Here is a 15,559-nt window from a genome sequence, read left to right as displayed (position 1 = left end):
CTTGGGGTGGGAGGGAGAGAGGGGAGGGAGGGGGAAGGGAGGTGGAGGGAAGGGGAGAGCCCCCCCCCCCAGCTCACTCCCAGACTCTTTCTACCTTTCCCTATTGGAGTAGGGCTCTGAGGAGGTGGGGTTCCTGGACACATTGGTGATGTCCTGTAGGACAGGTATATTTCTCTTCTTTTTCTTTTTTTTAATTTTTATTTATAAAAAGGAAACATTGACAAAAACCATAGGATAAGAAGGGTACAACTACATACAATTCCCACCACCAGAACTCCATATCCCATCCAATCCCCTGATAGGTTTCCTATTATTTATCCCTCTGGGAGTATGGACCCAGGGTCATTATGGGGTGCAGAAAGTGGAAGGTCTGGCTTCTGTAATTGCTTCCCTGCTGAACATGGGCACTGGCAGGTCGATCCATACTCCCAGCCTGTCTCTCTCTTTCCCTAGTGAGGTAGGGCTCTGGGGAAGCAGGGCTCCAGGACACATTGGTGGGGTCATCTGCCCAGGGAAGTCCAGTTGGCTTCATGGTAGCATCTGGAATCTGGTGGCTGAAAGAAGAGTTAACATATAAAGCCAAACAAATTGATGACTGATCATGAACCTAAAGGCTGGAATAGTGCAGATGAAGATTTGGGGTCTCCGTTTTGTAGATAGCTAGTAGGCCTATTTTAGTTATATTCCAAAGGGCCCATGACTACACTAGTTTTTTTTTTTTTTTCCTGAGCCTGATATCTGATATGCAGGTGGATCCTAGTTATTGTCTGGTGAGCTATGGCTGGAAAAAGGACCAGAAAGCTGGATCAGGGAAGAGAGTAGCTTCCAAATATGGGAAAGGAGTCTAAATATTGTTGACTGTAAACCCCATGATTTGAGGTGATCTGGGGCCCATATTCAGCCTAGGAGCCTATGTGACCTCTGCATTTCAGTGGAAATATGTTACTAGCTGCCCCTGCACAACCTGGTCCCCAGCACGTCCTCAGCTCCAGAGTTGCCATCAACTTCAGCTCCAGCTCCGATGCTGCCTCAGTTCCTGACAGCTCTCTCTGGGGCATGGAGCTATTTCCTATGACAATTCTGATCAGACTGCCTTGTACATTCCTGTGCTAGGACACATACATGTAAGACGTCCAGCAGGATTTGAATGAGAAAGAAGAGGTTCTCATCCATATATTGACTTTTGTATTTTTCAAGCTCAACCTGAAATTGAGGTTTCTGTGTATGCAAGGAAGGTCACTAAATTTCCAGTAGTATCTTAGACATTCATGGTTTTTTTTTTTTTTGGTGGTACGACTGTTTCAAATTCTTTAAACATTTCAGATGATTACAGTGGACAAGCCAAATATGTGCTGAAAAAAGTTGGAAACTGGAATTTTGATATCTTCCTATTTGATAGACTTACAAATGGAAATATCCTAGTAAGCTTAACCTTATTTAATCTTCTTGGATTAATTGAATACTTCCATTTATATAAGATGAAACTTTGTAGATTTTTTGTTATGATTCAAGGAGATAACCACAGTCAAAATCCTTACCACAATGTAGTACAGATATTACTCAGACCATGTGCCACTACTTAAAAGAGCCTAAGCTTGCTGATTCTGTAACTCCTTGGGACATCTCGTTGAGCTTAACTGCAGCTTCATGGTCTGAATCATCCAGGTGTTAATCAACCCTTCCTTATTAAAACTAACCACTGTTTGGCAACTTTATACAAGAATATTTCACTATTGGAAAATGACTACTGGAGATCTGTTGGGATTATTGAGAGAATCTGGTTTATTCTGACATATGCTACTAGAAAGAAGTAACAAATGGAGACTCAGATAGCCACTTTGATACTAGCCACTTTGATACTAGGCACTTTGATACTAGCCACTTTGATACTAGCCAATGAATATTTGTCGTTGTCTAGGACTCATTTGGATAGAGGGGATTTACACTTAGAAGATACCAGACTTTGGCATTTGGGTTTTTTTTTCTTGACATTTTATTATTATTATTTATTTATAAAAAGGAAACACTGACAAAACCATAGGATAAGAGGGGTACAATTCCACACAGTTCCTATCACCAGAACTCTATCCCATCCCCTCCCTCAGTAGCTTTCCTATTCTTTAACCCTCTGGGAGTATGGACCCAATGTCATTGTGGGATGCAGAAGGTGGAAGGTCTGGCTTCTGTAATTGCTTCCCCGCTGAACATGGGCATTGACAAGTCGATCTATACTCCCAGCCTGTCTCTCTCTTTCCCTATCGGGGTGGGGTTCTGGGGAATCAGAGCTCCAGGACACACTGGTGGGGTCGTCTGTCCAGGGAAGTCTGGTTGGCATCATGCTAGCATCTGGAACCTGGTGGCTGAAAATAGAGTTAACATATAAAGCCAAACAAGTTGTTGACTAATCATGAACCTAAAGGCTGAAACAGTGCAGATGAAGAGTTGGGGGGGGTGTCTCTGTTTTGTAGATAGCTAGTAGGCATATTTTAGTTATATTCCAAAGGGTCTGTGGCTATACTAGTGTGTTTTTTTTTTCCTTTTTGCCTGAGCCTGAAATCTGATATGCAGGTGGATCCAAGTTATTGTCTGGGGAGATGATGTCATTCATGGCTGGAAAAAGGACCAGAAAGCTGGATCTGGGAAGAAAGTAACTCCCAAATATGGGAAAGGTGTATAAATATTGTTGACTGTAAATCCCATGATTTGATGTGATCTGGGGCCCATATTCGGCTTAGGAGCCTATGTGACCTCTGCATCCCTGTAGATCTGACCTCACATTCTGTGGTCATCAGTAGGAATATTCCAAGCTGCCCCAATATCAGGACCCATCTTCCTCAGGTGTAGCATAGAGTATATTGTCCAGCCTCCCTTCAGAGGATATATTCTCTTCAGTTGTTGATCCAAGTTGAGGGCAAGGTCCTATGGGACCCACAAAGGAGTCTGTTTTGTTGTTGGTATTTGGTTTTACAGATGGTTTTGAAATGTGCTGATATTTACAACCCATGTTGAACATGGGAATTGACCAAACAGTGGAGTGAAAAAATGACAGAGTAATTCTTCCATAAAGGAGATATAGAAAAAAAAGTATCATTTCATGTGAGTCCACTTTGTAATCCTCAGACAGAATCTATTGCCAACATTGTTTTTTAAAAAATATTTATTTATTCCCTTTTTGTTGCCTTTGTTGTTTTATTGTTGTAGTTATTATTGTTGACATCATTGTTGTTGGATAGGACAGAGAGAAATGGAGAGAGGAGGGGAAGACAGAGGGAGAGAAAGATAGACACCTGCAGACCTGCTTCACTGCTTGTGAAGCTACTTCCCTGCAGGTGGGGAGCTGGGGCCTCAAACCCGGATCCTTATGCCGGTCCTTGCACTTTGTGCCACGTGTGCATAAATCGCTGTGCTACCGCCCGACTCCCTCAGATTTTTTTTTTTTTTTTAAATTTACTTTTTTTTTCTTTTTTTTTTATATTTATTTTATTTATTTATTCCCTTTTGTTGCCCTTGTTGTTTTATTGTTGTAGTTATTATTGTTGTTGTCGTTGTTGGATAGGACAGAGAGAAATGGAGAGAGGGAGGGGAAGACAGAGAGGAGGAGAGAAAGATAGACACCTGCAGACCTGCTTCACCTCCTGTGAAGCGACTCCCCTGCAGGTGGGGAGCCGGGGTTCGAACCGGGACCCTTATGCCGGTCCTTGTGCTTAGCCCGCTGCACTACAGCCCGACTCCCCTCAGATTGTTTTTGTAAATGTTTTTATTTGTTATTGGGTAAAGACAGAGAGAAATTGAGAGGGGAGTGGGAAACAGGGAGAGAGACAAGGAGACACCTACAGCCCTGTTCTACTGCTTATGAAGCTTTCCCCCTGCAGGTGGGGACCTGGGGCTAGAACGTGCAACCTTGCACACTGTAATGTGTATGCTTAACCAGGTGCACCATCGCCTGGCCTTAGATTGGTTTTTATGACTTATCTGGTGGAGCCTTTATTTACAGAATGGGCCAGGATTCCAATACGAGGCTATCCCAGGCAATGCTTGGACATGTGGGGCTAAATAAAGTCAGTTGGAAAGAATTGCAGAGAGAACAATTTAGCAGCGAGGAGACACGCTACAATTTGAAGAGTTTTAAGTTTTATTACAATGTAATAACTTTAGAAAATTTTAATATTCTACATCTGGTTTGGATACATTCTCAAAAAATTAATTTTTTCTGAATTAATATAGTGGCTAATCTCTAAGAGTTAATGCTAAAATAACTGGGTTTTTAATATTTCGAGAAAGGAGCTTTGATATAATTTTCAGCTGGCTTTGATTTTGGTTTTCCTGTTTTAAACTAGGTACCATTTTAAATGTGGTTGCAGGAGCTGTGTGGTAGCGCAGGGGGGTAAGCGCACATGGCACGAAGGGCAAGGAGCAGTGTAAAGATCCCAGTTCGAGCCCCCGGCTCCCCACCTGCAGGGGGGTTGCTTCATAGGCAGTGAAGCAGGTCTGCAGGTGTCTATCTTTCTCTCCTCTTCTGTCTTCTCCTCCTCTCTTGATTTCTCTCTGTCCTATCCAACAGTGACAGCAGTAACCACAATAACAGTAACAGCAACGACAACAAAAATGGGAAAAAAGTTCAGGGTCTCATCCTGCCAGATTGGAAGGATTGTGGGCCAGGGACATGAAAATCCAGAACCTTCCCCCTTTCCACCCCCTACATACTTTCTGCCTCTGTGTGGTACCCACAGGCTGAGGAACTGGCAGACAGGAGAGGAACCTTGGGGAGCTCTGCTACAGCCCCAGGCCCCCACCACAGCTACTCAGAGAGAGTCTAGGCCCTGAGTCCTAGCAGCACCATCCAGATGAGGACCCTGAAGTGGGCTTCTTCAGATGCTGTGTCATTGCTCTGCTCAGCAAACCTCCACACAGATACCCTTGGTCACCTCACTCCTCTACACTTGAACTTGCCAAATCCATTCCACGAACATTTCTCCACCCAGTTTAGGGGACTCTGCTCCTCATCCCTTCTGGGCCTCTGACCCCACAGCTCCCACCTCCTCCCACTTCAGACCTCAGCACCCTCTTTCATCCAATGATGCCTCCCTCCTCCTCTTCCCTGGGGACACAGCCCAGAACCTAGATTAGAAAGCTGGGGTGGGGGAAGGGAGCAGAGGCAAGCAGTTTCCTCAGGTATGATTGGTCGTTGGCGGTGAGGGCAAGGAAGGTAGCCCTACTCTGACCTTTGATTTCATGTCCAGGTAGTCACTTCCCGGGGGCACAGCCTGAGATGGCCACACAGAGAGGCAGTCTGCAAACCCTTTCTGTAAAGGGGAGATGGGGACGTTTCCATTCCTGAAGACAGGTGGTACCAGCAGCAAATCTGTTACCTGTATGTACAAAAGCTGCCAAGAAAACATGGAAGTGACACTGGGGCAGATCTTGTCCCTGTCATTTCACCCAGAATGGCACGATCTGTAACGTGCACTAGCTGTGTGCCATTGCCCAGCCCTTAGAATAGCACACTTAGAACAGCCTGTTTGGAAAGAAGAGAAGGCAGTATAAAAAAGATTGTGCATGAATTGCTCTACGAAGTAACAACACACATGTAAATTGACAGCGTAAAACAGTTTCAGGGTTTGGGAGATACACAGCAGTAATGTAATGTACTGGTATGCAAGAGGTTCCAGGTTCAATCCCTGGCACCACCAATAACAGAACTTAGAGGTATTCTATTTATTAAAAAAAGTATTTTAATTTAAAAAATACTTGTGGCCAGAGAGGTGGGACAGTGGGTAGAACATAGATGTTCCAGGTCTGAGGTCCTGACTTTTCCCCTGGCACTATGTATGCCAGAGTCATGTCATGGTTCTCTCTCTCCCATTAAGAAATTCATCTGCGGGGGTCGGGCGGTGGCGTAGTGGGTTAAGCGCACGTGGCGCAAAGCGCAGGGACCCGCGTAAGGATCCCGGTTCGAGCCCCCGGCTCCCCACCTGCAGGGGAGTCGCTTCACGGGCGGTGCAGCAGGTCTGCAGGTGTCTATCTTTCACTCCTCCTCTCTCTCTGTCTTCCCCTCCTCTCTCCATTTCTCTCTGTCCTATCCAACAACAAAGCAACGTCAACGATGGCAATAATAACCACAACGAGGCTGCAACAACTAGGGCAACAAAAAGGGGGAAAAATGGCCTCCAGGAGCGGTGGATTCATGGTGCAGGCACCGAGCCCAGCAATAACCCTGGAGGAAAAAAAAAAAAGAAATTCATCTGCATTCCTGTTATTGTTGTAAACCTGGGTACAAACACAGGGAATGAGAAATGTCAGTTCTTTTTTTTTAAAATTATTTTTATTTATTTATTGGATAGAGACAGCCAGAAATTGAGAGGGGAAAAGGGTGCTAGAGAGGGAGAGAGACAGAGAGACACCTGCAGCCCTGCTTCACTACTTGCAAAGCTTTCCATCTGCAGGTGGGGGTCGGGAGCTTGAACCTGGGTCCTTGTACATTGTGACATGTGTGCTCAACCAGGTGCGTCACTGCCCAGCCCCGAGAAATGTCAGTTCTAAGGGGGGACTGATCCATGTGAAGAGGCCCTGGCACCCTCTGCCACTCTCCACTCCCCACCTCAGCAGCAGGGTCTGACAGTACCCAGGCCCTGAGGGGTGGGCTCACACAGCAGCCCCCTCTGAGCGCCTGTGAGCACTGGTCCTCTGCTACCATAGCGCTCACCCGGTGAGCTATTTCTCTCACCCAGGTCTCCACAGCTGAGCAGGTTATGGGCTGACTGATGCTGTGTGTGGCCCGGTGGGGACTATCAGGTGCTTCCTTCTAGGCAGAGGCCCCGGACAGGTAAAAAAAAAGTGGGACCAGCAGAGACCTGTTTTCTCTGCCACATTAGCCTTCCAGAGATTCTCTTGCTGTCAGAGAGATGAGAGAGTGAGACTCCAGGTCCGCTTCTTTCCATGCTGACTCTCCCCTGTGTTTCCCTCCTGCAGGTTCTCACTCTCTCTGCATTAACTTCACCATCGCAGTCAGGAACCGTGCTGGATCACAGTGGTGTGATGCTGTGGTCCAAGCAGGCAGGCAGCTTTTGTTCAATTATACGTGTGAAAACCATAAGCGCCCTGACTCATGGCTCATACCTCTCTGTCCTCTGGGGGAGGAGGTGGATGCCAGAGAGAGGGGCATGCTAAGTGGAACTCTGAAAGACCTGATGGAAGAGCTCAAAATGGAAATGCCTAATCTTCAACTAAAAATTCCCACAAACCGCGGTAAGTGTGGATGGCCCAGGGCAGCGGGAGCAGCTTCAGGCCAGGCCTGTTTGCAGATAACAGGAGTTGGTCCTTCCCAACAGAGAGATCAGCAGCCAGGGCAGGACTACAGGCACAGAGCAGGGGAAGGGTGTGAGGGGACAAGAGGACTGGACACGAGGGGCGGGCAGGGGACTTGTGACAGAGAGTGACCCTTCTGTGGGGAACAGGTCCCCTCTCCCTGCAGGGCAGCATTCAGTACCAGGCGGGAGTCAATGGCAGCACAGTGGAACTAAAGCTCAGCTTCCAGGGAGAGGAAGTCATCAACTTTGAGTGGACACATCTGGGGCTGAAAGTTCATTCTGCAAACAAATCTGTGGAAGAGGAGTGGAAGGACAAAGTAGTGACTAAGTTACTCCAGAAAATTCCTGGAGAATTTGAAATGTTGATTGATAATATTTCAGAAGTTCGGAATAAAATGCCTCAGACCACAGGTAACTAACTGAGAAGAGGGGCAGGAAATGGCAGATATTGAAATGAACTAGAATTAACCACAGACCCGTGGTGTTGGTGGTGGTGGTGGTGGTGGTGGTGGTGGTGGTGGTGGTGGTGGTGGTGGTGTGTGTGTGTGTGTGTGTGTGTGTGTGTGTGTGTGTGTTCTTCTTGGAGCAGAGAGGCCACCGTGTTCTAGCTCCTTCTTCTCTCTTCTCCCCTCCTGACAGCTCTTCTTCACGTTTGCTCATTCACCACGGACCCTTTGTTGACTCCGAACATGTGGACACATTCTATTCCCAGACCTTCCTTCCTTTAGTTCCTGATACTATATTATTCTGTTCCTGCTCTATTTCTGGACATCTTTTCATTGCACCTCAAATGTCAGCTCCTGAAAGGATTCTCCTGTCACCGTCCTCATGTGTCCTCTCCCGTTGTCACCGCAGAAGCGACTGGTGAGCTGTGGCCCTGTCCTCTCTCTCTAGCTGCACATGCTCCTTGGTCACAAGTCCTGTCTCCTGTCTCTGTTCTACCCCAGGGCCTGTTGTAGCAGCTGCTGTTAGTGTGTAGGGGAGCAGACATCCTAGTGTTTGTGTGCTCAGCTTTGGAAGAATCTGAGCTGGATGGTTTTCAAATTTGAGGTCAGACAAGGGCTTTCATTGCTATGATTCCATTTCAGCAGCACTGACTATGGCCCCGGGCAGAGTCCCAGTCCCAGTCCCATCCAGCGCCACAGCCACCTTGACCGGCTCATCCGCCTCACCTTTTATCTGGATCCTCACCTGTGCCATCGTGTTTGGCACCATGTTCATGCCTGTCCTCTGCTAGTTTTGTGAGCCTCCAGTGAAAGGTACTAGGGGTAGAACTGAGTGGTAGATAAGGGCGATGCTTGGTGAAGGGGAATTCCCAGTCCTACCTTACCCTTGCTGTCATGGAAATGAGACCAGGTGAACAGACTCTTTATCTCTGGAGCTGGAACCTGGACAGACTCAGCCCTGGGCTCTCACATCTCCTGTTAGTCCAATGATGGAGAGGGACACCAACACTTAGGACCTGCTGAGGTCACTGGGTTTAGGAGTTCAGTTCTGGCTCAAGTCAGACTCCTGTTTGGGAGGAGTGCCCACATGGGTAGACTTGCACCCTGGGTGTTACAAGTGCCAGGTGAGAGCAGCATGAAGGCTCCCCTGTGTCAGGGGAAAGGGCCCCTTTGTATGGGTTCAGGGGAGAGGGTCAGGGTGAGCCAGGGAGAGTTTGGGGAGGCCTTACAGACTCAGAGGCCTGGGCTCAGGGCTGCCTCCCACAGAGAGCTGTGTGGGTGGAGGAGGCTGAGGCGGCAGGTGAGCAGGGGAGACTGTCCAGGAGAGACAGAAGGACCAGAGCTCCTGGGGGTCCTGACTCTAACCTGGTGCTGTCACCTAGCAGCAGCCTCCTGAGACCCCAGGTGCTGAGCCAGCTGTGTGGCCCCTGCCTTGGGCAGAGGTGACCTGGGAGACAGGTGGGCTGAGCTGCCACTGGCTTTGAACGCTAATGACTGAGCTAGACCCAGGTGGATGGGGTGCAGGGATGGTCACCCTCAGAGCCTGAGCGCTGCTACAGGGGGAGGAAGCTGAGACTGAGGGAAGAAGGGGCCTTGTGAGCAGTGCTTCCCAAGGTTAGAGGAACCAGGAGCCAGACCCCTCTGACATGGGGCTCCCAGTGTGCGCTTTAGAATCAGGATGTCAGTGAAGCAAACACACGAGGCATTGCACCTCGAGTCCTTAGCTCCCGATAGCAGGACCTGAGCGGGCTCTGGAAAAGGAGGAAGGATGTGGGCATAGAGCAGGGCCCAGGGTTGGGTTGGGGAAATACAAAATTCTCTCTCGGTGAGAGGAGTTTTGAGGTGGGAGTCACTAGGGAGGGGCAACCCCTAGAGAACTCACCCAAGATTTCCTCAGCCATTGGGACTAACACATGTTTCTCTTCTTTCGGCAGAATTTGTAGAGACGGTGGTGCTTTTCAACCTCTGTGCATCCAGCGGGCTCTGTGTCCACCCCCACCACTTTATCCACTAACCTGATGGAATTTCAGTCCCCCCAGAAAATGCCTTCACAGTTTTCCCTCTGCAGGTGGGGACTGGGGGCTTGAACCAGGTCGTTGTGCATTGTAACATGTGTACTCAACCAGGCACACTACCACCTGGCCTTACATCTTTATTTTTAAAGGGATTGGTGTTAAAAGCATGTTTACAAATTACTGAAAAATTGGTAAGCATTATTCTTCCACAGTGTGGAGCAAATAAAACCAGTGTGTCTGCTAGATTTCTGTAGACACAGAACTTGGGACCTATATATATATTTTAATTTATTTATTTTCCTTTTTTGTTCCCTTTTGTGCCTTTGTTGTTTTTGTAGTTATTATTGTTGTTGTTATTGATGTCATCGTTGTTGGATAGGACAGAGAGAAATGGAGAGAGGAGGGGAAGATAGACAGGGGCAGAGAGACAGACACCTGCAGACCTGCTTCACCGCTAGTGAAGAAGCGATTCCCCTGCAGGTGAGGAGCTGGGGGCTCAAACCAGGATTCTTAAGCTGGTCCTTGCGCTTCGTGCCACCTGCGCTTAACCTGCTGCGCTACCACCCAACTCCCATTGGGGACCTATTTAAAGTGCACCATCTGGAAGTTTATCTCAGTTAAGCCTTATCCTGATGACTGGATTCAAACTGCCCTTGGGTCTGAATCCCTGAGTAAGTTCTCATCTCCCCAGCACACTCCACCTGCCAGTGACCTTCCTGTGACTTCTGCCCTGACTCTGCCTTCAGAAGTGTGTCCTCACAGCTATAGATTCACTCGGACAGTATGCTGCTTTGCCCTTCCCCAGGTTGATGATGATGATGATGATGATGATGATTGTTCTTGTTGTTTTACAAAGTGTTTCACAAGTTAACAGGGGAACAAGTCCCAGGTTTAAGCCTGGCTTCTACCGCATTGAAGGAAGATTCGGTGCTATAGTTTTCTTCACTCTTTCTCTGCCTTTATCTGAAAAAAAAAAGTTAAGAATTTCTACCACAGCCGATTCCTGACAAGGAACCTTTCTTTCCCTCTCACAGAGGAAAGGCCTGCATGCATGTGCCTATGTACACTAGTGGGCGTCAGTGTTGTGTGTACTTACTATGCAAAGATCAGACATCCAGGCAGTTCACAGCTCTCCAAATAGACTTGCCCCGGACTTCCAGCATAATTCTTGGGTTCCCTGGTCTCCAGCAGTGATCTGCCTCAGGCTAGAAGCTAGCTAGTTAACACAAATTATAAAGTACAGACAACACTCGCTTACACGTGCTCTCTGCCAGCTAATCATTGTGATGAAAGATGAATAGTTGTGGATGCTACTAGTTAATGGAATGCAATTAGAATCTATGTAGCATATTTAAATTGATAAGAAATTGGTTTGAACAAACAGAAAGTTTGAGAGGCAATTATAATGGCCACCCAAATTGGATTTTAATATATTTAATTTTTTTAAAATTATCTTTATTTATTGGATAGAGACAGCCAGAAATCAGGAGGGAAGGGGGTGATAGAAAGGGAGAGAGACAGAGAGACACCTGCAGCCTTGTCTCACCACTCATGAAGCTTTCCCCCTGCAGGTGGGGACTGGAGGCTTGAACCTGGGTCCTTGTGCATTATAATAATACGTGCACTCAACCAGGTACGCCACCACCCGGCCCCTGGATTTTTAATATTTTGTTACACTTGTCTTAGTGTTTGTTCTAAAGAAATGAGACCACGCAGAAGTTGAAAAACAAGATCAGAAGAGAAAACACAAGTAGAACCTGAACTGGAATTGGTGTATTGCACTAAAATAAAGGACTCTGGGGTGGGTGGGGGGGGAGGGGAGAATATAGGTCCAAGAAGGATGACAGAGGACCTAGTGGGGGTTGTACTGTTATGTGGAAAACTAAGAAATATTACACATGTACAAACTATTGTATTTACTGTCGAATGTGAAACATAATTCCCCAATAAAGAAATTAAAAAAAAAAGAAATGAGACACTCTAGGAACAGTTCTGCGCCCATCCCTTGTCTGTCTAGAGACACCACCATCTTGAGCTCGGCATCTCTCATTGCTGGGCATTGTCACATGCTCAGCTCAGTGGACACATAAACACTACATTGTATTGCTCTGCATAGTTTCAATTTCTATAAAAGTTATCATCTATATTATGAGTTACCATTTTGCAAGTTGCTTTTACTAACCTTAACGATTATAGGGAAGTTTATTCATGCTGGTGTAAAAAGATCTGGTTCAAATACATGTTTATTGATGGCTCATTGTCACATCTGTGCTCTACCAGATACGCCACCACCCAGCCTTATTTCTTTGATGTCTTTTTTTTGTTTTAATATATTTAATTTCTAACATTGATTTTCCCTTTTGTTGCCCCCCTTTTTTTAATTGTTGTTGTAGTTATTGATGTTGTCGTTGTTGGATAGGACAGAGAGAAATGGAAAGAGGAGGGGAAGACAGAGAGGGGGAGAGAAAGATAGACACCTGCAGACCTGCTTCACTGCCTGTGAAGTGACTCCCCTGCAAGTGGGGAGCTGGGGGATCGAACCGGGATCCTTATGCTGGTCCTTGAGCTTCGCGCCACATAGGCTTAACCTGCTGCACTACCGCCCAACTCCCTTCTTTGATAGAGTAAAATATAACACAGAGAACATAAAAAAGACTTTAAATCCACAATGATTTTTGTATTTTGTTCATGTTGTATTTTGTAATTGGTCATGTATTTGAACCATTATTGTCTTCACTGAAATCTTTACAGTAATGTTTATGAACCAGTTGCAATTTTCAGTGTTTTGTCTTTATAGATAAGGCTTTTATAATTGAAAAACAACTTTATTATTTAGCTGTTGATTATATACCATGTCGCTTACTCAGTGTAAGTGTGCAGTTCAGTGATTTTTAATATTTACCAAGTTGTGTCATTATTACCATGGTCCAAGTTTAAGATATTTCTATCCCTCCAATAAGTGACAGATGATTAGTGAATCACTTTTTTTCTTTCAAACTGTATTCCATTTCAAACTTGTATTTCTGGACTTTCTATTCTGTTCATCTCTGTTCTTCCATGGGACTGCAGTGACTACAGCTTTAGAACACATCTTGATATTTGTAATGCTACCAAGCTCTGTAAGGGAGGGCTGTCAGGCACAATTATATTCCCCAAAACCCAAGCTAGAGCCTTTTTTATTTTTAAGAGTGTCTTAGCCACCCTTAGTCCTTTATTATTGTTTAGAAATGTTACCATCGGGGGCTGGGTGGTGGCACACCTGGTTGAGTGCACATGTTACAATGTGCAAGAACCCAGGTTTGAGTCCCCAGTCCCCACCTGCAGGAGAAAGCTTCATGAGTGGTGAAGCAGTGCTGTAGGTGTCTGTTCCTCTCTACCCCCCTCAATTTCTGCCTGTCTCTATCCAATAAATAGATTAAAAAAGTTAAAAAATGTTAAAGAAATATTAGCATCAATTTCTCTAGCTCCACATAATGTGATTAGAAAATTTGTAAGGATTATAAATAATGTATTTATTTGTTTTTAATTTTTTTTATTGAGTAGAGACAGAAGTTAATAGAAGGAAGAGATAGAGTGATAAAGAGAAAGAGATACCAGCAGTCCCATGAGATAGGGCATATGTTCCCATGTATCCATAAATAGGGAAAAATACATACCTGAAAGCAAAAGTGCACAAGTCTGCAGTGAGTCAGTTTATGCAGCAGTAGAAAGACCTAAAAAGACACCATGAAGTTCCTAATAGTGTCTACTTAGACTTAGTTACTCTCCTCACCTGCTTCTTTTACACTTCTCTCAGTCACTCCAAAGCTAACCTTATCAAAGCAAGGACTGCAAAAGCTGAATAAGAACAAGACACTGGCATACTTTAATGATGACTCTTTAGTCACTATCAGGCCACCCCATCAGCTGGAGCCATAGTCGTGAATGTGAGCTCAGATCTACAGGGATGCAGAGGTCACATGGGCTCCTACGCTGAATATGGGCCCCAGATCACATCAAATCAACGGGGTTTATAGTCAACAATATTTATACACCTTTCCCATATTTGGGAGCTACTCTCTTCCCTGATGCAGATTTCTGGTGCTTTTTCTACAGCCATGAAATCATCTCACCAGACAATAACTAGGATCCACCTGCATATCAGATGTCAGGCTCAGGAAAAAAACAAAACAAAACAAGAAGCTAGTATAGTCATGAGCTCCTTGATATATAACTAAAATATGCCTACAAGCTATCTACAAAACAGAGACCCCCAAATCTTCATCTGCACTATTCCAGCCTTTAGGTTCATGATTAGTCAACAATGTGTTTGGTTTTACATGTTAACTCCTCCTTTAGCCACCAGGTTCCAGATGCTACCATGAAGCCAACTGGAATTCCCTGGGCAGATGACCCACCAATGTGCCCTGGAGCCCTGCTTCCCCAGAGCCCCGCCTCACTAGGGAAACACAGAGACAGGCTGGAAGTATGGATCGACCTGTCAACGCCCATGTTCAGCAGGGAAGCAATTACAGAAGCCAGACCTTCCACCTTCTGTACCCCATGATGTCCCTTGGACCATACTCCCAGAGGGATAAAGAATAGGAGGGATATCAGGGGAGGGGATGGGATATGGAGTTCTGGTGGTGGGAATTGTGTGGAGTTGTACCCCTCTTATTCTATGGTTTTTGTCAGTGTTTCCTTTTTATATATATAAAAAAAAAATCCTACCCCTGGTTGCAATGACGAATTTTCACACTAGATGGAAGTAAATACAAGGACCAGACCAATAGAACATTTTTACCTAAACTAATAGGAAGAAAAACCCTCTGTGGAATGTTCTGTAGATTTATTGTAGGGAGATAACTTTAAATTTACAAAGAAAATAAAAAGGTTGGAAGAAAGTACTCAAAAATATTCTTGAGAGCAAAGCGTGGTATTGGTTTTATTATAATTTTTCTTATGTTATGCCAGGGATTGAACCCAGGACCTTGAGCATGAGAGGCATGCATTCTTCTGGGCCACTTCCCTGACCTAATTTTTAAATTTTATACGTTTAAGAGAGAGAAGCCAGAGCACTGAACCATTGTGGTTCAGGGGAGTGAACGTAGGGTTTCACTTATTCAAGTTCTGCACTCTACCAGCTGACCCACATCCGTGGTCACTATATTCCCACATCCGTGGTCACTATACATATTTTGGTGACACTGTTCAAATATATTCTGAGCCTGTTTTTGGTATAGGAAAGGAGGTTCTGTGTGGGAAAACCACAAGTCCTTACCTGACATGACAGGATCAGTCTGACGCTCTGGCCCCCAGGTAGAATGACTCTTCTTGTCTGCCAGGTGTCTAGCTTGGGCAGGGTCTTCTGGGACTTTTTCAACAAGAAGCACCCCTGCATCCTCACTGGGCTCGGTGGTTCTGGTTCTCAGAGTGGCAGTGGCCCTGTGGGTCACCATCTTTTGCTCATGGTTCACTGGAGCAGGGAAGTGCTCTTATTAGTTGCTGGATTTCTTTTTCTTTTTTTTCTTTATTTTTTTAAAATTATACCTTTCTTGGAAGATTAATGGCTTACAGTCAACAGTAAAATACTGTTTGTACATGTATAACATTTCTCAGTTTTCCACATAACAATTCAACCCCCTGTAGGTCCTCCTCTGCCATCATGTCCCAGGACCTGAGCCCCCCCACCCCCAGAGTCTATTACTTTGGTGCAATACACTAGTTCCAGTCCAAGTTCTGCATTACATGTTGGACTTCTTTTCTGAGCTTTTAAAACTATAAAATCTGCTAGCAAAGCTGATATCTACGC

General features: G+C 45.6%; 1 protein-coding gene and 1 pseudogene across 2 annotated transcripts in view; both read left to right on the top strand.

The window, feature by feature from the left end:
• The window catches only part of LOC132542681 (UL16-binding protein 1-like), a 29,591-nt gene extending 17,808 nt beyond the window's left edge, over positions 1-11,783 (top strand). For both annotated transcript variants that reach the window (XR_009553647.1, XM_060205351.1), the window contains exons 2-5: positions 6,970-7,245; positions 7,455-7,718; positions 8,396-8,566; positions 9,688-11,783. Coding sequence is in view for 1 of the 2 variants with exons in the window: in XM_060205351.1 (XP_060061334.1) it covers positions 6,970-7,245; positions 7,455-7,718; positions 8,396-8,544 (689 nt within the window). In the remaining variant the exon portion in view is untranslated. The remainder of the gene's footprint in view (positions 1-6,969; positions 7,246-7,454; positions 7,719-8,395; positions 8,567-9,687) is intronic.
• Positions 1,249-1,791, top strand: LOC103107681 (high affinity cAMP-specific 3',5'-cyclic phosphodiesterase 7A-like; annotated as a pseudogene).
• Positions 11,784-15,559: the final 3,776 nt, after the last annotated feature.

This window comes from Erinaceus europaeus, chromosome 13, assembly GCF_950295315.1.
Source record: "Erinaceus europaeus chromosome 13, mEriEur2.1, whole genome shotgun sequence".
NCBI lineage: Eukaryota > Metazoa > Chordata > Mammalia > Eulipotyphla > Erinaceidae > Erinaceus > Erinaceus europaeus.
This window is presented reverse-complemented; position numbering and strand designations above follow the sequence as displayed.